The sequence below is a fragment of the Mobula birostris genome, chromosome 17, assembly GCF_030028105.1.
Source record: "Mobula birostris isolate sMobBir1 chromosome 17, sMobBir1.hap1, whole genome shotgun sequence".
Lineage (NCBI taxonomy): Eukaryota > Metazoa > Chordata > Chondrichthyes > Myliobatiformes > Myliobatidae > Mobula > Mobula birostris.
In genome coordinates this window covers 11,836,326-11,856,776 of record NC_092386.1, presented here as the reverse complement: position 1 = coordinate 11,856,776, position 20,451 = coordinate 11,836,326, and the positions used below count along the sequence as shown (strand labels likewise).

Sequence of the window (20,451 nt, the reverse complement as noted above, 5' to 3'; positions counted from 1 at the left end):
AAGCTTCCTTACAGCCTATCTACCTGTGACACGTCTGTGATGCTATAAGATTGCTATAACACCACTGTTGTAATGCCTGGTTAGTTGAGTTACTGTTGCCTTCCTTTCAGCTTGAACTAGTCTGGCCATTCTCTTCAAAGTTCAAATGTTCAAGGTAAAGGTAAATTTATTATCACAGTACATATACAAACCTGAGATTAATTTTCTTGCGGGACTACTCAATAGATCCATAATAGAATAAACCCCATAATATAATCAGTGAAAGACCACATGAACTTGGGTGTTCAACCAGTGAGCAACCCTATGATTGCTATAAGATTTACAGGATTTAAATTCCTGGGTGTGACTATTTCACAGGACCTGTCCTAGACCCAGCAGGTAAGTATAATTGTGAGGAAAGCACAGAGATGCCTCTACTTCCTTAGGAGTCTTGGAGATTTGGTGTGGCATCTAAAACTTTGACTAACTTCCATTGATGTGTAGTGGAGGGTATATTGACCGGCCGCAGCATGGCCCGGTATGGAAACCACAGTGCCTCTGAATGGAAAGTCCTACAAAAGGTAGTTGACTTGGCCCAGTACATCACAGTTTAAGCCCTCCCAACCACTGAGCACATCAACATGAAACACTATCATCTGAAAGCAGTCTCCATCCTTAAAGATTCTCATCACCCAGGTCATGCTCTCTTCTCGTTACTGCCATCAGGTAGAAAGTTCAAGAGCCTCAGGATTCACACCACTAAGTACAAGAACAGTTACTACCCATAAAATTATCAGACCATTGAATAAAAGGGGATGACTACACTCACTACTTGCCCCATCACTGAAATATTCCTACAGCCAATGATCTCACTTTAAAGACTCTTTATCTCATCATCTCATGTTCTTATTATCTATTGCTATTTATTTATATTTGCATTTGCATAGTGTTTTTGTCTTCTGCGAAACATTGATCCTGTTATAGTTATTATTCTATAGATTTGCTGAATATGCCCACAGGAAAATGAATCTCAGGGTGACATTTATGTACTTCGATAATAAAGTTTACTTTGAACTTTGGAGATTTCCCCTCATTCTCCTGAGTTCCAGGAAATAATGTGCGTAGTTGGGTGTGAATAATGAAGGCCAGTATTGTCTGAAACATCCTTTTCTCACAAAATAATAATTAATGAAAAATAATTGAAAACAAGGAATTTAGTTAAGGTACACTTTCAACACGAGCTAATTGAAATTAGAAGTAACTTAAAAGGTTCAATGACTTTTTTTTACATTCTAATATCTCTTGCTGATTTATATTTTTGAACATTTTTTCAGATCTTGTAGCAGGAGAACCTGAAGTTGAGAAATCTACTCCAACAGAGCCACTGCCATTATCAGACAGACAGTCAACAGAAAGTCTGACTAAACCAGTGCATTCCAAGATACACCTCGTGCACATTCACATTGATGTGGGAGAAGCAGGCAGTGGAGTGCCAGACTTGTCGGACTACTTCCTACCACAAGTGCCCACAGCAGCTTCCATTGAAGATGGCCAGCCGCCTCTTAGCTTTATTCCTGGGAAGACTCGGATGGAATTTGACCCGCCATATGAGAAGCTGGACGGCGAGGAGGCCAGGGGAGACCAGGTTGAAAAGGTATCTCCCAGTTTAAGTGCGATACAAGATTTGGATAATACAGAAAAGTACACTGAAATGGAGGAGTATTTGACAATTGAGAGCAAGACTGCTGAAACTGAGGATTTGGGAATTTCCACAGAAAGATCAAAAGTAGTTTCCAGCGCTGAAAGTCCAGCTGAACATACTGCAACTTTTGGAGTTACGGAGGACCAGATGAAAATTCATTTTGGCGCAGAAGGTCCTTTTGAGAGAGAGCATGGGCTCATCTCACCGGCCACCCATGATACGGACTTACCCCGAGGTATAACTGAATCAATAGAAGTGGAACCGCACCTCCTTGGAATTGTTACAACTGCATCAGAAGACATTACTTCACCCAAATCTACCGTGAGGATTACAACTGAAGGCAGCATTTCACAAGAAGCATTTGATAAAGAAGTGGTTGAGGGTTCTGGCGAAGGGCATAAACCAGCTTCAGACAATCTGAGTGAAACCTCAGTGAAGCCAGTTACTGTAAGGAAACCAGAAATATATTCAAAAATCATTGGCAAAGGCTCAATAGAAGAAATAGCAACACCGACTGAAATGCACGCTGAAATTTTAACGATGTCTACACCATACAAAGCCGGAGATGCAGAAACAGTAGGTCTATCACCTATTACAAAGTTAACCATCTCTCCCAGTATTACTGTGCCATCTTTAACCGAGGAAGATCGAGGCGTTATCTCGCAACAACAAACCAAAGATGTCACTGAATTATATGAGAGTAGCGATCGCAAGACATTAAAGTCTGAAGAAAGAACAGAAGAACTAAAATATGAAATAGGATCCGCTCCACCAATCAAGATGATAACAAGCAGCTTTGCAGTTGTTACCGACAAACCTGCACTGGATTCTTCAACATCAATAAAACCCACTGAGAAAAAAGCACAGCATACTGAGAAAATGGAAGAAGCCCCAAGCATAGAAACAGAGATCGGTTCTGGTGAAGTTCTGACCGAGGATACAATGATTTTATCACTGACGGAGATTCCCACAGTGATTGTTGAAAAGGAAATCTTGAACACATCTATTTCAGTAACAAAAGCAGTGGGTGAAGGAGTTCACCATGATGACCTTTCAACAACCTTTGAAAAGAAAACTGAAGCAATCACGCCGGAAGAAACATTAGTGGTCCCTGAGCGCAAAACCATCCCAGGCAAAGCACTCACGGAACCTCCACCAACTGATGAGCGTGCTATAACAGAAAAAATTTCAGTCAAGCTACCTGTCATCCAAGAGTTTGAGAGTTCTGGCGAAGAAATGTTTACAAGTGGACACGTTCAGTCTGATCCAGATCTTTCCACACCGGAGGTGAGCAGCACTGTGTCTCCAGTGACGAGCAGAACTGCACTGGATGGGAAAACTCTGCACACCGCTGTGCCAGTGCTACCTGGTCGAGGGACTGCAACACCTGAGGCACAGAGCGAGAAAGAAGGTTTACTGGTAGAAGTCCACACACAGGTGCCAGACACGTTGGCCACAACAGTTGTGGTTGGTGATAAGGAAGCCAGATCAACATTGGCTTTAATGGCAAGCAAAATGGACGAAGGTGAACTTCCTGTCACTGCAACCCCAATAATTAAAAAAAAGTCCCAGGAAACCACATTGGAAACTGCTTCAGACATCACTGTAATCAAAACCATCCCAGAGAAAGTAGTTACGTCATCAACTGTGAAACCTCCAGCAGCTGATGAATCTGATAGAACGGAGAAAAGTTCCATCAAATTTCCTCTTTCTCCAGAGTTTGAGAGTTCTGGTGAAGGAATGTCCACAAGCGGTCGGTTTGATGCAGGTCTTTCCACACTGGAGGTGAGCAGCCCCTTATCTCCAGTGACGAGCAGGATTTCACTGGATGGGGAATCCCAGCACACTGTTGTTCCAGCAGCAACCAGTCGAGGGATTGGAACAACCATATCTAAATTATCTGAGGCACACAGAGAGAGGGAAGGTTTACTGGTACAGGTGTCAGACACGTCGTCCACATCAGTTGTGGAAACCTTATCTACGTTAGATTCAGTGACAAGAAAAATGGACGAAGGAGAACCTTCTGTCACTGCTACCTCGGTAATTAAAAAAAAGTCTGAAGAATCCACATCAGAAATCCCATCAGTTGCCACTGTAATCAAAACTATACCAGAGAAAGTAGATACATCATCAACTGTGAAACCTCCAGCTATTGTGGAATCATTAATTACAGAGAAAGTTTCAGTTAAAGACATTGCTTCTGCAGAATTTGAGAGTTCTGGTGAGGGACCGATCACATCCAAACAAATTATTGACTCTGGTCCTGATCTTTCCACTGTAGAAATGAGCTCGACTGTTCGACCAGTGACTGCTAAAATGCCAGTGGATGAGGAAGTGCTCCATAGCACGGCTACAGTGGCAGGTGAGAGAGGGGAGGAATATTCAGGGTCTGGAATGATGGAGACACCCACAGAGATGGAAGGTGTGCTGGTCAAAGTCCACACACAAGCAGCAGACACGTCTGCAGCAACAGTTGTGATTGGGGACAGGGAGACCAAGTATCCTTTAGTGTCCATCCCCAGTGAATTGGAAGAGGGATTTCCCCGTGATACTGTTACTCCTGTCATTGAAAAAGCATCTCAAGAATCCACATCAGAAGCACCATCAATGATCACCGAGATCAAAACCATCAGAGACAAAGTGCAGATCAAGTTAACTGTGAAACCTCCGGCAATTGACAAAGCTGGTATAACAGAGAAAATTTCCAAATTCCCTCTTTTTCCAGAGTTTGAGAGTTCTGGTGAAGGAATGTTTACAAGTGGACACACTGTTCGGTTTGATCCAGGTCTTTCCACACTGGAGGTGAGCAGCCCCCTGTCTCCAGTGACGGGCAGGACTTCACTGGATAGGGAATACCAGCACACTGCTGTTCCAGCAGCAACCAGTCGAGAGCCTGGAACACCCACATCTGGGTTACCTGAGACAGACAAACACAGAGAAGGTTTACCGGGAAAAGACCACACACAGGTGCCAGACACATCAGCTGCAACAGTTGTGGTTGGTGATATGGAAACCTTATCTACATTAGATTCAGTAACAAGAAAGATGGACGAAGGAGAAACTTCTGTCACTGCTACCTCGGTAATTAAAAAAAAGTCTCAAGAATCCACATCAGAAACTCCATTAGTTATCACAGAGAAAATAGTTACGTCATCAATTGTGAAACCTCCAGCAACTGTAGAATCTGGAATTACGGAGAAAGTTTTAGTTAAAGAACTTCGTCCTTCAGAGTTTGAGAGTTCTGGTGACGAACTGTTCACTTCCAAAGGAATTCATCAGTTTGGACCTGATCTTTCCACCTCAAGAATGACCTCAACTGTTTCACCAGCAACGGGTAAAACTTTAGTGGATGAGGGAGCTCCACAGAGCACCGCTACAGCAGCACATGAGGGAGAAGAGGAACTTTCAGGGTCTGGAATGATGGAGACACCCACAAGGATGGAAGGTGTGCCAGTCAAAGTCCAGACACAAGCAGCAGACATGTCTGCAGCAACAGTTGTGATTGGGGACAGGGAGACCAAGTATACTTTAGTGTCCATCACCAGTGAATTGGAAGAGGGATTTCCCCGTGATACTGTTACTCCCGTCATTGAAAAAGCATCTCAAGAATCCACATCAGAAGCTCCATCAATGATCACTGAGATCAAAACCATCAGAGACAAAGTGCAGATCAAGTCAACTGTGAAACCTCCAGCAATTGATGAAGCTGGTATAACAGAGAAAATTTCCAAATTCCCTCTTTTTCCAGAGTTTGAGAGTTCTGGTGAAGGAATGCTTACAAGTGGACACACTGGTCGGTTTGATCCAGGTCTTTCCACACTGGAGGTGAGCAGCCCCCTGTCTCCAGTGACGGACAGGACTTCACTGGATGGGGAATACCAGCACACTGCTGTTCCAGCAGCAACCAGTCAAGAGACTGGAACACCCACATCTGGGTTACCTGTGAGACACACAGAAGGTATACTGGTAAAAGTCCACACACAGGTGCCAGACACGTTGGCCACAAAAGTTGTGGTTGGTGAAATCAGATCTACGATAGAATCAATGGCAAGAGAAATGGATGAAGGAGAACCTTCTGTCACGGCAACCCCAGTAATTAAAAAAAAGTCCCAAGAATCTATGTCAGAAACTTCATTGGCTATCACAGAGGGCAAAATGATCCCAGAGAAAGTGGTTACATCATCAACTGTGAAACCTTCTGCAATTGTGGAGTCAGGAATTACGGAGATTGTTTCAGTTAAAGAAGTCCTTCCTTCAGAGCCCGAGAGTTCTGGCGAAGAGCTGTTCACTTTCAAAGAAATTCGTCAGCCTAGTCCTGAAATTCCCACCTTCGAAATGACCTCAACTGTTCTGCCAGTAACTGGTAAAATGTTAGTGGATGAGGGAGCTCTCCACAGCACGGCTACAGTGGCAGGCGAGGGTGAGGAGGAACTTTCAGGGTCTGGAATGATGGAGACACACACACAGAGGGAAGGTGTGCCGGTCAAAGTCCACACACAAGCAGCAGACACGTCTGCAGCAACAGTTGTGATTGGGGACGGGGAGACCAGGTATACTTTAGTGTTCACCCCCAGTGAATTGGAAGAGGAAACTCCCCGTGATACTGTTACACCTGTCATTGAAAAAGCATCTCAAGAATCCACACCAGAAGCTCCGTCAGTGATCACTGAGATCAAAACCATCAGAGACAAAGTGGAGATGAAGTCAACTGTGAAACCTCCAGCAGCTGATGAATCTGGTATAACAGAGAAAATTTCCATCAAATTTCCTCTTTCTCCAGAGTTTGAGAGTTCTGGTGAAGGAATGTCCACAAGCGGACACACTGGTCGGTTTGATCCGGCGCTTTCCACACCGGAGGTGAGCAGTCCCCTGTCTCCAGTGACGAGCAGGACTTCATTGGACGGGGAATCCCTGCACACTGCTGTTCCAGAACTACCTGGTCGAGGGACTGGAACACCCACATCTGGATTACCCAAGTCACAGAGAGAGAGAGAAGGTGTCTCGGTAAAAGTCCACACACAGGCGACAGAGACATTGACCACAACAGTCCTCATTAGTGATATTGAAACCAGATCTGTAGCAGATTCAGTGACAAGAGAAATGGATGAAGGAGAACCTCCTGTCACTGCTACCCCAGTAACGAAAAAAAAGATCCAAGAATTCACATCAGAAATCCCATCCATCATAACTGAGGTGAAAACCATCCCAGAGAAAGTAGTCATGTCATCAACTATGAAACCTTCAACTATCATGGAATCTGGCATAACAGAAAAAGTTCCAGCTAAAGTGGTTCCTTTTCCTGAATTGGAGGGTTCTGGTGAAGGACAGATCACTTCCAAACAAATTGTTGAGTTTGGTCCTAAATTTTCCACCTTAGAAATTAGTTCAGCTGTTCCACCAGTGACTGGTAAGAAGTTAGTGGATGAGGAAAGTCTTCAGAGCACTAGCACCGTGGCACTTGAGAGAGAGGATGAATTTTCAGGGTCTGGTATGATGGAGATACACACACAGAGGGAAGGTGTGCCAGTCAAAGTCCACACACAGCCAGCAACGGTTGAGTTTGGGGACAGGGAGACCAGATTAGTGTCCATCCCCAGTGAAACAAAAGAGGGAGTTCCCGGTGATACTGTTACACCCGTCGTTGGAAAAGCATCTCAAGAATCTACATCAGAATCTCCACCAGTGATCACTGAGATCAAAACCATCAAACTGGAGACCAAGTCAACTGTGAAACCTCCAGCAACTGATGATTCTGGTACAACGGAGAAAATTTCCATCAAATCCCCTCATTTTCCAGAGTTTGAGAGTTCTGGTGAAGGAATGCCTACAAGTGGACACACTGGCCGGTTTGATCCGGCTCTTTCCACACTGGAGGTGAGCAGCCCCCTGTCTCCAGTGACGAGCAGGACTTCATCGGTTAGGGAAACTCTACACACTGCCGTTCCAGTGCTACTTGGTCGAGGGTCTGGAACACCCACATCTGGATTACCTGAGGCACAGAGAGAGAGAGAAGGTGTACTACTAGAAGTCCACACACAGGTGTCAGACACAGCGACTGCAACGTTTGGCATTGGTGATATTGAAACTAGATCTGAAGTAGACTCCGTGACAAGAGAAATGGATGAAGGAGAACGTCCTGTCACTGCTAACCCAGTAATTAAAAAAAAGATCCAAGAATTCACATCGGAAATCCCATCCATCATAACTGAGATGAAAACCATCCCAGAAAAGGTAGTCATGTCATCAACTGGAAGACCTTCAACTATTGTGGAATCTGGGATTACAGAAAAAGTTCCAGCTAAAATGGTTCCTTTTCCTGAATTGGAGAGTTCTGGTGAAGGACAGGTCACCTCCAAACAAACTGTTGAGTTTGATCCTAAACTTTCCACCTTAGAAGTGGCCTCGACTGTTCCTCCTGTAACTGGTAAAACATTGGTCGATGAGGAAACTCTCCAGAGCAGAACTACAGTGGCATATGAGAGCGAGGTGGAATTTTCCGGGTCTGGCATGGCGGAGACACACACACAGAGGGAAGGTGCGCTGGTGAAAGTCCATACAGAGCCAACAGACACGCCTACAGCAACAGCTGAGACTGGCAAAATGTTGGTGGATGCTACTGTGACCCATGAGAGAGGGGAGGAATTTTCAGGGTCTGGAATGATGGAGACACACACACACAGGGAAGGTGTGCTGGTGAAAGTTCACACAGCACCAGCAGATAAGTCTGTAGTAACAGTTGTGATTGGGGATAAGGAAACCAAAGAGAGGTTAGAGTCAATCACAAGCACAATGGAAGAAGATGTTCCCCATGATACAATTACACCTGTCATTGGAAGAACATCTGAAGAATTTACATCCAAAACATTATCAGTAATCAATTTAACTATGAAACCTCCATCAATTTCTGATATAACAGAGAATGATTTGGACAAAAAGCCTTCTCTCCTGGACATTGGTGAAAGTTCTGGTGCAGAGGACTTTAAAGTCAGGGGAGTAATTGACTTCTCTTCTGATGTTACTCCTTCTGAAATTAGCAGCCAAACAGTTACCCTATTGAACAAATCTTCTTTGGCTGTGGAAGCGCTCCATCCTATGGTTACAGCTGCATCTGGGACAGGGGAAGGGACCTCCACATCTGGGCCAAAGAGCCACACATGGGTAGGAGATACATTGGTGGTAACAGACCTTGGATCAGAAGACAGATTCCCAGCAATGGGTTTCGACGGCGAAGGAGAAGACAGATCTGTATCGGTTCCAGCCCCAGGTGTAATAGGCGAGGATGCTCACCCTGCTATTGTAACACCGCCGTTTGAACAATCCACGTCTACAGCAACCACAGCCAGTACAATGATTGAACGAATACAAGGGATCATGGTTACAGAGCCTTCTGAGATACCACCAGTAGCCAGTGCAACAGAGAAGGACTCACAGAAACAGGCCCCTTCTTCAGTTGTAAGGGGTTATGGTGAAGAAGCATCATCTTCCAAAGACTTTACCAAGACTTCAGCTTCAGGTTTGACAGGTGCTGTAACATTAGGTGCAAGTGTTCCAACTGATAAGGGAGTCCTCCATACTGACATTACCCTGGCAATGGAAGAAGTCATGTCTGCAAAGCCTGAAGCACACACAAAATCAGCCGAAGGATCCACTGCATCAATAATAGAGAGAGCTACAGAGATTCAGTCCAGGGAAGTTGAAAGTTCAGGTGAAGAAATTCTCACCATGGCTGTTCAAACATCTGTCCTGGGTACTTCTGACATAGGTACCAAGGCCAAGGATATCACTTTCACTTCAGAGCCCAGCTGGCAAATTTCAGTGACAAGGAAACCAACAGCAATACCATCGACGGACTCCTTAGTTGAAATTACAACCACAAGTAAGAAACTTACGGATGTTGAACTGAAGTCTGAGATGAGTACGGTGGGACTAAAACCAAAGTCAGTGTCAGAAGGAAGTGTTGAGTCAGTTCACTCAGAAGAAGGAGGAAGCACTGAAAGTGAAGAAGACTCAAGTGAGAGGACAGTGCAGAAAACAAAAGAATCTACAGGAGAAGGATTAAGCACAGGTTCAATAATTGAACAGGAGAGCTCTGGTGAAGAGGAAAGTCAGCCGACCACCGTCGCTGCACATGTCATTTCAACACTGGGAACACGAGAGAAAACTGAACTTAAATCACAACCGACTGAAACATACGATAGGCGTTCTTTATCTCCCAGGGAACCATCATTAGGTGTTCAAGAAGGAGTCAGTACATTGACTGAGGAAGTAACTCTTTCTACCTTAACAGCGATAAAGTCAGATGATCAGCCTTCCACTCATTCTATTCCATACCTGACAAGTAAAGAGCTTTTATCAACACCTGTCCCAACTGAAGGGGTAAATGATGGATTTCAACCTAGACTGGTTCAACCAGTAAGCACCAAAGAAGGTGATCTCATGAATTATACCCAAGTCATCCAGAGCATTGAAGATAGTCAAATGGATCACAGGAAATTTGGAATTATGTTGCAAACAGTTAAACAACGGCTGAAGGATGGGATGACAGAGCCTTCAGTGAAGACACCAACATGGTCACCTTTCTTCCTTGAAGAAGATGATGACAAGCTGCCTGCATATGGGATTGGTGTTGGCTCTCCTGAAAATATTAGCATCATTTATATTAACGGGAAGGACAGTGGTATGAGTATTATGGAGGAAAAGAAGATTGGGACCACCACAAAATCAGACGGTATGATAGATGCTGATAGAAAACTAGAAGATGTACGACAAGAAATTGAAGTAAAAATTTTGTCTTCAACTCATCTGCCAGCAGATAATGCATCAAAAAGTTCTGGGATTATCCAAGCTGAGACAGTGGAGTATCATGATATTGAATTACTCAGGAAGTATGTTGATGGGTCAGGAGAAATATCTTCACCTTTAAGGACAGTAACACCAGAACTAACACAAGCAACCAGCACAACTGCTAGAGCAGTTTCCTTTGATGATATCAGAACAGGTATGCCTGAGCTTCAGACAAAGGACACATTTCCTGCGGTTATGAGTACAATTTTTCCAAGAAGAGTTGAAGACACCTCTCAAGAAACCGTGCCTACTTCATCCACTGAAGAAACCAAGGAGAGTGTATCTCAAGTAGATTCCGGTGAAGAAGAGATGCATACAACTCTGAAGGCTTCTTTGAAGGAAATTGATGGTCCGACCATAGAAGATGCTCAGTCCGCAACTAAGCCTGCAATATCCAATATATTTGAAGAGGAATTTTCTGGAGACAGCATTGCAAGGACTGAAGATAAAATATTCAGCCACGTCCCAGTTGCTGTTAGCACCTCTACACCAACCTCATTTGAACTTGATTCTAAAATCATTATGACTGAAAGTTTACCAGCAAAATCAACTCCTGTGCATTCTACTGAAGAGCCATCTCAAATTTTGACACAGGAACCAGGAAAACATGTTGAAGTATCCACTGACAGCATTACCTCATCCTCTGCTAAAGATTTATTACAAGAAGAAGAAAGTACATCAGTAAAGTTCTCTGAAGATACACATGAGGATGAGTTTAAAGCCACACTACCAATAATACAGGGAGCTAAACTGGAAGAATCAGAAACATTGCCTTCACTGCTGACTTTAGTCAATGCTTCTACAAAGGAGGAGGCACGAAAAAGCCAGGTAATTTTACAGCCAACCGTTCCTGGAAAGATTTCACAAACGCCAGAAAAGGGGACAGAGGAAGGAATGGATATTATTACTTCATCAGAACTTGATGTGACATCACGACACACGGAAAGCTCAACAACAGACTCTGTTCCCCTTGAAACTTTAGAGGAAGGAATAATCACACAAACAATAGGTTATTCAGCAACGGAACAAAGAATATCTTTACATGCAGCAAGAACACCCAGTGAAGAGCTTGGTATAGGAACAACAACAGATTCCCACAGAGTCACGCTTAAAGAAGCAGAGTCAATAACACAAAATATTTATGTTGAGATTTCTAAAGAGACTGTTATCAGTGTAACACCTCTATGGCCATCTACGGAACGGAAAGGTGAAAAAGGCGTAGCTGAATCTGTCAGAGTCACAGTTCCCCCAACTTTATATGAGAGCGCGACGGAGAAGCTGAAATCATTTGACGAGCAGGAACCAACGCTGGTATTAACAGGTCATCCGACAGCGACCTCTGTGGTTGAGTCGTTGGGTCATGGTAAACCAATAACTGGTGAACCAATAACCGGACAGGAGACATCATTAACTAGTGGAGAGGCTGTTCACATACCAGGTATGGAATATTAGAATATTTCTCTCTGCAGCTTATAACAGTGAAGAGAAATATTATGTGGAATATGTTTTGAATAAAAATCTCTTTACATTTGTTGGGAATTTATATTTCTTCAGGTTTATAAGGGCATTTTCTAAAAGAAAAATCGCAGGGCTCATTTCCCCACACACTCCTCTTCCCGCCTCCCCCCAACTCTCAGCTCTCTAGGGATCGCTCTCTACATGACTCTCTTGTTCATTTGTCCCTCCCTCTTGGGACAGGTACTACACCTGCCCCTAGACCACCTCTCTCACCACAATTCAGGTCCCCAAACAGTCCTTTCAGGTGAGGTGACACTTCACCTGAGGGTCTGTTATGATCATCCATTGTATCCAGAGCTCCTGGTGTTGCGTCTGTACGGGGGATGAGTCCCACGTAGATTAGTGGACCACTTCCTTGATCTCCTTTGGACATGTCTGTCCATATTCTCCTCCACTGTCGTGATGAGGCCACACTCAGGTTGGAGAAGCAACGTCTCATATTCCGTCTGTGTAACCTCCAACTTGATGGTGTTAACATCGATTTCTCAAACTTCCAGTAATTTCTAACTCCCATCTCTCTTTTTCAGTTCTCCATTCTGGATCCCCTCTTATCCCTTCTGTTCTCACCTGCCCATCACCTCCCTTTAGTGCCTCTCCTCCTCCCCTTTCTTCCATGGTCCACTGTCCTCTCCTATTGAATTTCTTCTTCAGTCACTTACCATTTCTATCTATCCCTCTCACAGTTTCTTACTTCATCTTCCTTCCCCCACCCTCTTACCTTCCCCCTCACCTGGTCTCACCTATCACCTGCCAGCTTTTGAGCTCCATCCTCTCCTTATCCCCTCCCACCACCTTATTCTGTCTTCTTCCCCCCTTCCGTTCCAGTTCTGATGAAGGGTCTTGACCCAAAAATTTGACTAGATATTCCCCTCCATAGACACTGCCTATTCTGCAGAGTCCCTCCAGAATTGTGTGCGTGAACCTTAGGGCAGAGCCTCATTTGCCTGGAGAAGGGTATTTGGGAAAGATGAAAAATGGGAATTCCTTCCCTCTGTGCCTCAAGTGGACAAGACTCTGCTTCAGTACTGATTACTCAATCCCATGTCCATTTAGTTAAACAGAGAAACTTCAGTTATGGTCTGGTCCACTCTGCCAAATGAAATACTTTAACAAAAATAGCGCACAAGTAGAACTGGTTTTGTCCCACATAAGTACCTAATATAGCCTAGGTGTAATATTAACGGAGACTGTAGAAAAGCCTGTTGAGTGGATCTGTCTTGTAGAAAAAATAGTTCTGGATTTTAAGATCATTGCTAGTTTTATTTTATATGCAATGCCAAATATAGCTTTTGATTGTCCTATATAAACTGAATCACAAGGATTCGTTTAACTGTTGACTCACCAAGAAGGTTTGTAGTTCTGAACAGAATAGACAGAAGAGATTCTGAAGAGACTGGAAATCTAGGGTAATGTATACACAAAAAGCTGGAGGAGCTTAGCAAGTCAGGCAGCATCGACGGAGGAGAGTAAACAGCTTCCAGTCCTGATGGAGGGTCTCGGTCCAAAACATTGACTGTTTATTCCTCTCCATTAATGCTGCCTGTCCGGCTGAGTACTTCCAGCATGGATAGCTACACATCTCCCCCTTCAAAGCAGCAAGGCTGATATGGAGGGTTACTAAAAGTATTCAAACTTAGGAACACAAGAGATTCTGCAGATGCTGAACTCCAGACTAAAACACACAGAAGTGGGCTGGTCAGGCAACATCTATAGAGAGGAATAAGCAGTCGGCATTTCAAGCCAATCCTGGTGAAGCATCTTGCCCAGATATTTTCAACTGTTTTTTCTCTCCATAAATGCTGCCTGACCTGCTGAGTTCCTCCAGCATTTGGTGCACTTGTCTATTCAAATGTTTTGAAGGAATAGTTCTGTGGACTCACAACTGGTAATGTATTATTATCACCATTAAATAACATCAAAGAATGAAAGTTACAGATACGGCTTTAAAGACCAGATAACTTTACTGTTAAAAACAGCAAGATTGGACATGAACATTGTAATGTAACGCATCATTATGTGAAAATTCACTTGACATAAAACAAACCAGTATCTGCAGTATCTCGGGTTTGTGACTACAATAATGAGGAACTATTAGCTTAGAAACATTCTTGCCAATTATTCAGTAAATTGACTTTTACGTAATGTGTATCGCTTTGGAGCTAACATGTGGAGGTCATTATTTAGATTGGTATTTATCTATTATTGTCACATATACAGTGTGCTCGTCTTGCATAATGTTCATACGGATAAAAACCACTGCAGAGTTCATTGAGCTAGAGTAAGACATTGACAATGCAGAACAAAGTGTTACAGCTGCAGGGAAGATGAAGTGCACATAAGCAATAAAGTACAAGAGTACATCCACTATCAAAGTATGTAGATGTCACCATACACTACCGTGAGATTTGTTTTCTTGTAGGCATTCACAGTAAATAAAAAGAAACACAATAGAATCAATGAAAATTGCACAAACAAGATGAACAGCCAATGTGTAAAAGACAATAAACTGTAAATACAAAAATAAAAAAAAGAAACAAAACTTATAACAATAATAAATAAGCAATAACTATCAAGAATATCGAAGTAGATTGTGAGCCTATAGGTTGTGGGAACAGTTCAGTGATGGGGTGAGGGATGTTATCCTCTCTGGTTCAAGAGCCTGATGGTTGAGGGGTAGTCACTGTTCCCGAACCTGGTGGTGTAGGTCCTGAGGCTCGTGTATCATCTTCCTGATAGGAGTAGGGAGAAGAAAGCATGGCCTGGATGGTGGCTGCTGCTTTTCTGAGACAGTGCTCCTTAGAGATTTGCTCAGTGGTAGGGAGAACGTTACCTGTGATGGACTGGGCTGCATCCACTACTCTCTGTAGGCTTTTCCATTCAAGGGGATTGGTGTTTCCATATCGTAATGTGAAGTGCAAGATCATATTGAGATGATTGTTTTTATTAGGGACATTCTGTGAAATAAGGTTTGCTGGCTAAATTGTACCTGTGCTTCCTCATTTCTCAATGCTTCTGTTTGTCGTAGTACATATTAACCCATGTGACGAAAGCCCTTGCCAACATGGAGGAAGTTGTTTCGCACGGGAAACCAGCTTCATATGTACCTGTTTGCCTGGATATACTGGAGAACATTGTGAAATAGGTAAGAGCAAGATTCGAGACTGCAACACCTAGGTGCTGCTCAATGCCATGACGTGCTTCTATGAGAAAGGTTTAAAGGATATTTGCTTACAATCTGAGCCTTACAGGAATGTTGTTTTAAACATAGTTTTACTGAGTGTGCTCTAGACATTATGCAGGGATTCAATCTTCTTTCCAACAATGCAGGTGAAGAAAGCCCCACTCTGTTTCCATTAATTCTATTAATATTACATTCCATAAATATTACACAATCTAACTTCTTTCCCTCATATGGAAACTGGATGCACGTATTATTGCTGTTGTTTCAAACTTGACGTAATTGTGCAAAATGATTTTAAATATCCAATAATATTTTGAAATTAAACAATGTGCCAGCTTCACCTCATGAACAACACTCTCCAGCATTGAGGATATCTTCAAGAGGCCATAGCTCGAGAAGGCTGCATCCACCATTAAGGACCCTCACCATTTGGGATACACTCTCATTCCTGCCATCAGGGAGGAAGTTCTGGAGCATGAAGTCCCACGTTCAGTGATTCGGGAACAGCTTCCTCCCCTCCACTGTCAGATTTCTGTGAACACTACTTTCTTTGCACGGTATATTCTGCAATTTATAGTAATTTCATGTTTTCGCATTGTACTGCTTCTGCAAGACAACAAATTCCATGTTTTAAAACCAGCTGCAGAGGGTTGTAAGCTTAGCCAGATCCATCAATAGCAGTAGCCTTTCCATCATCGAGGTCATCTTTAAAAGGTGATGCCTCAGGAAGGCTGCACCTACTGTTAAGGACCCCCACCAGCCAGGACATGCCCTCTTCTCATTACTAACTTCAGGGAGGAGCTATGGCAGCTTGGTGATACACATTCAATCTTTTAGGAACCGCTTCTTCTCCTCCACCATCAGATTTCTAAATGGTCACTGAAGCTATCAACACGACCTTACTATTTTGCACCACTTATTAAATTTATGTATTCAACAGTCACCTGGTTACATTTTTTTTTTGGGTGCCATAGTAGCATAGCAGTTAGCGTGATATTATCATAGCCTGAGATAGTTTGGAGGTCAATTCCAGTAGCATCTTTAAGGAATCTGTACCTCCTCCCACAGTCCAAAAATATACCGGGGAGATGAGTTGGTTGTTGCAAGTTGTCCCGTGGCTGGGTTTGGGTTAAATCGGGGTTGTTGGGTGTTGTTGGGGTAGTACGGCTCAAGGGCCAGAAGGGTCTACTGGGTGCTGAATCTCTAAATAAATAAGTAGTGTGTTTCACTGTACTACTGCCACAAAACATATGTCAATGATAATAAACCTGATTCTGATGTACGGTAAGACCGTCATAAGCCTAATTCTCAAAACAGTTCTTTTAGAACTACATTCCTCAACCAATAGTTATTAATCTTACCTTTACACTCAATAGATTTAAGTCAGATTTCTCTTTTGTTTGCACCCACACTTTGAGGGATCAATGAAGAATGTGTGGGGAATTTGTCTTGTTTGAGCCAATAGCATTCGTATGTCTTAATCACAAGGTTATAGGTACAAGTCTGCTCCAAAGATTAGAACCTAAACACCTGGACAGGGATTTTAGTGTGCTATAGTCATGCTTTGATCAACGTTAATCTAATACCCCATCTAGTCTTGCTTGCCTAAGACCTTTGCACAGTACTGTGTTTGTCAATGTGGAGTGGAGAGCAAGTTTGTAAATCTGGGCAGAGCAAAGGATGTTGGGAATGGTGAGGGATTGGAGCATTGCGGGAGGGTTGTGGGACAGGTGACAGAGGAGGAGTGCCAGGGGAGGGGTTGTTGCAGGAGCAGACACACTCAGCACTGAGATACCAGGTAAGGTCATTTGATTCCAAACAATTGATTTCTTGATCATTACAGAAAGTCTCTCTGATGCTTCCTGCTCCCTCCCCTCTCCCATCCCCCTTTCCCAATCATGATTCCCCTTTCCCTACCCAATTCCCATTCTCAGCCGTCAATAGAGATCCATTTTAAAATCAGGTTTATCATCACTCACATATCAAGTCAAGTCAAGTTCATTGTCATTTAACTATACACCTGTATACTGTCAAATGAGAAAATGTTTCTTCGAACCAGGGTGTAAAGCCCAGTAGTTCACGTAACACACATATAACACACAATAAGGTTAGGATAAGATCTAAATAACCTGGGATAAAATTGTGAAATTTGTTTTTGTTTGTGTGTGGCAGCAGTACAGGGCAATGCATGAAGTTACCACAGTACTGTGTGAAAGTCTCAGGCACCCTACCTAAGATTTTTACACTGTACGGTATGCCTGCACATTTTATTCTATATCTGTACTTATAATTTTGTTTTGTGTAATTCTTTATTCTTTATAATTGCCGTATGTCTTGTTATTTGCATATTATGCCGACACAGCACAGCAAATTCCTAATACATATAAATGTAAAGTGTATGGCGAATAATGTTTGGAACAAAGTATAGGGGGATGTCAGAGGCAGTATTTTTTTTACAGAGTGGTGGATGCACTGTCAGGGGTGGTAGGGTCAGATACTTTAGGGGACATTTGAAACTCTTAGAGAGGCACATGGATCATAGAAAAATGGGGGGCTGTGTATGAGAAAAGTGTTAGTTTGGTCTTAGAGTAGCTTATAAGATCGGCATAGCATTGTGGGCTGAAGGGCCTGTACTGTTCCAAATTCTGTTATATGACCTCATTTAGGTATAACTTCCCTGTAGTGAATTCTGTGTTTCAGTACTCTATAGGTCTGGATGTACTCAAAGTACATTTATTGTCAAAGTCTGTATGCAGTGTACAACCCTAAGATTCGTCTTCCCCACGGACAGCCCCGAAACAAAGAAAACCATGGAACCCGTTCAAAGAAAAACAACAAACCCCCAATCCACAAAAGAGACGAATTGCACAAATGGGAAAAAATGAACGAAAACACAGAATATGAAAGATCAAAGTCTTTGAAAGAATCCAGGCATATCCAATTTAGCTCAGTTAAGTTCAGTCTAGCACCGTGTCGTACATTATTAGGTTTAGGCCACAGAGGCAGTCTGACCCAATCAAAGTCGCATAAAATAGCAACAAGCAAAGGAGTGATCAGATACACATCATAAAGTGAAGTAGAGAGTGGAATCCACTTGGTTGAGAGACTGGGTGAGATTTAAGAACTGAGACCCAGATGCATTAAATAAAATTGACAGTATAAAGCAGAGACCAGCTTGATTCAAGATGAACAGAGAGAGCTTTTTTTCCAGATTATAGTGGGGTAGTTAAATGCAGGGGCATTCGAGACATTACATGTATCCTTGGGAATGAAAGATGAGATGTTGTTTCTCAAGTTTTCATAGGAATTGGAATTGGTTTGGACCTTATTGTAGCACCACAAACAAGGCCACAGAGAGAAAGTATGACTTTATAAAAGGCAGATCATGTTTGACTAAATCATTTTTATGATGAATTAATGGATAGAGTTCTTAAATGGGATCTGACTTTTGACTTCTATCCCTGGCATTGGAGCCCAGATTCTCATAGCTATTCGTCAAAAAAAACCCTTATAGCTGCTTGACTGTAACCTTCATTCAGAATCAGAATCAGGTTTATTATGACTAATATATGTCATGAAATCTGTAAGATTGTGACAGCAGTACAATGCAATACATGAAATATCCTGTAAATTATAACAAGAAATATATAAGAATAAGTAGTCTAAGAGGAGAACAAAAATACTAAGGTAATGTTCATCAGTTCATTGTCCGTTCAGAGATCTGATGACGAAGGGAAAAAAGCTGTTCCCGAATTGTTGAGTGTTTATCTCCAGACTCCTGTACCTCCTCCTTGATGGTAGTAATGAGAAGGGGGAATATCCTGGATGGTGGGGGTCTTCAATGATGGTGTCATTTTTTGAGGGTAATGGGGTGGAGATATGTCTCTACCAAAGGAGATGCAAGGCGCTCCTTATTTCTGCTAACCTCAAGGTCACCCTTGGGCAAGGTGTAGCACCTGCTTCTCACCCCCGCCCCCCCCCCCCCGGCGATCAGGGTCACATGAAGCCACGGGAGCAGGTGGTGGATGGTCGTACGAGCAGCTGGTGCTTATCACACACCCTGGTTATGTGATCATGATGCCAGGCAAACCATCTCTGAAGTGTATTGAGAATGGCTAGTGTTGCCTGTCTTGTAAAGACACTGCCCAGAAGAAGGCGTTGGCAAACCGCTTCTACAGAAAAAATTGCCAAGAACAATCATGGTCAAGACCATGACCGCCCATGCTATACGACATAGCATAAAACGATGGTGATGATGGTGATGCCATCTTTCGAAGGCATCACCTTTAGAAGATTTCCTCATGGTAGGGAGGCTAGTGCCATGATGGAGCTGACTGAATTTACCACCCCTGATCTTTCCGATCCTGTACATTGGCATCTACATACCAGGCACAATCCTCTCCATGTTACATCTGTAGGAACTTACTAGAGTACTTGGTGACATACCAAATCTCCTCAAACTCCCAATGAAATATAGCTGATCATATTCCCACTTCATAGTTGCACAATATGTTGGGCCTAGGATAGGTCTTCAGAGACGCTGAAGACCTCAGAGAAGTTGCTCTTGACCCTTCTGACACTTCCCTGGACACCTGCTGATTTGAAAAGTTAGAGAATATTGTTGTTACCAATTTGAACACATTTTATGGGCAAAGTAGTTAAGTTACTGGGGAATAAGACTATCTACAGTATTGTGCAAAAGCCTTAGGCATCCTAGATTTTTTATATGGTTTCAGATGGTATGGCTTCCCCAGAGTTCTGATCCCAACATTATCGAGGCTGTCTGGGATTACCTGGAGAGACAGAAGCAAGCAAAATAGCCAACATCTGCAGAAGAAACATAGAAAATAGGTGCAGGAGTAGGCCATTCGGCCCTTTGAGCCTGCACTGCCATTCAGTATGATCATGGCTGATCATCCAACTCAGAACCCTGTACCTGCCTTCTCTCCATACCCCCGATCCCTTTAGCCACAAGGACCATATCTAACTCACTCTTAAATATAGCCAATGAACTGGCCTCAACTGTTTCCTGTGGCAGAGAATTTCACAGATTCACCACTGTCTGTGTGAAGAGGTTTTTCCTCATCTCTGTCCTAAAAGGCTTCCCCTTTATCCTTAAACTGTGACCCTCATTCTGGACTTCCCCAACATCAGGAACAATCTTCCTGCATCTAGCCTGTCCAATCCCTTTAGAATTTTATACGTTTCAATAAGATCCCCCCTCAAT

At 43.1% G+C, this 20,451-nt stretch overlaps 1 protein-coding gene across 3 annotated transcripts in view; it reads left to right on the top strand.

Moving 5' to 3' along the window:
* LOC140211503 (uncharacterized) overlaps positions 1-20,451 on the top strand; it is a 211,065-nt gene that overhangs the window by 135,811 nt on the left and 54,803 nt on the right. For all 3 annotated transcript variants that reach the window (XM_072281269.1, XM_072281270.1, XM_072281271.1), the window contains exons 9-10: positions 1,314-11,963; positions 15,069-15,185. In XM_072281269.1, the coding sequence (XP_072137370.1) occupies positions 1,314-11,963; positions 15,069-15,185 (10,767 nt within the window). The remainder of the gene's footprint in view (positions 1-1,313; positions 11,964-15,068; positions 15,186-20,451) is intronic.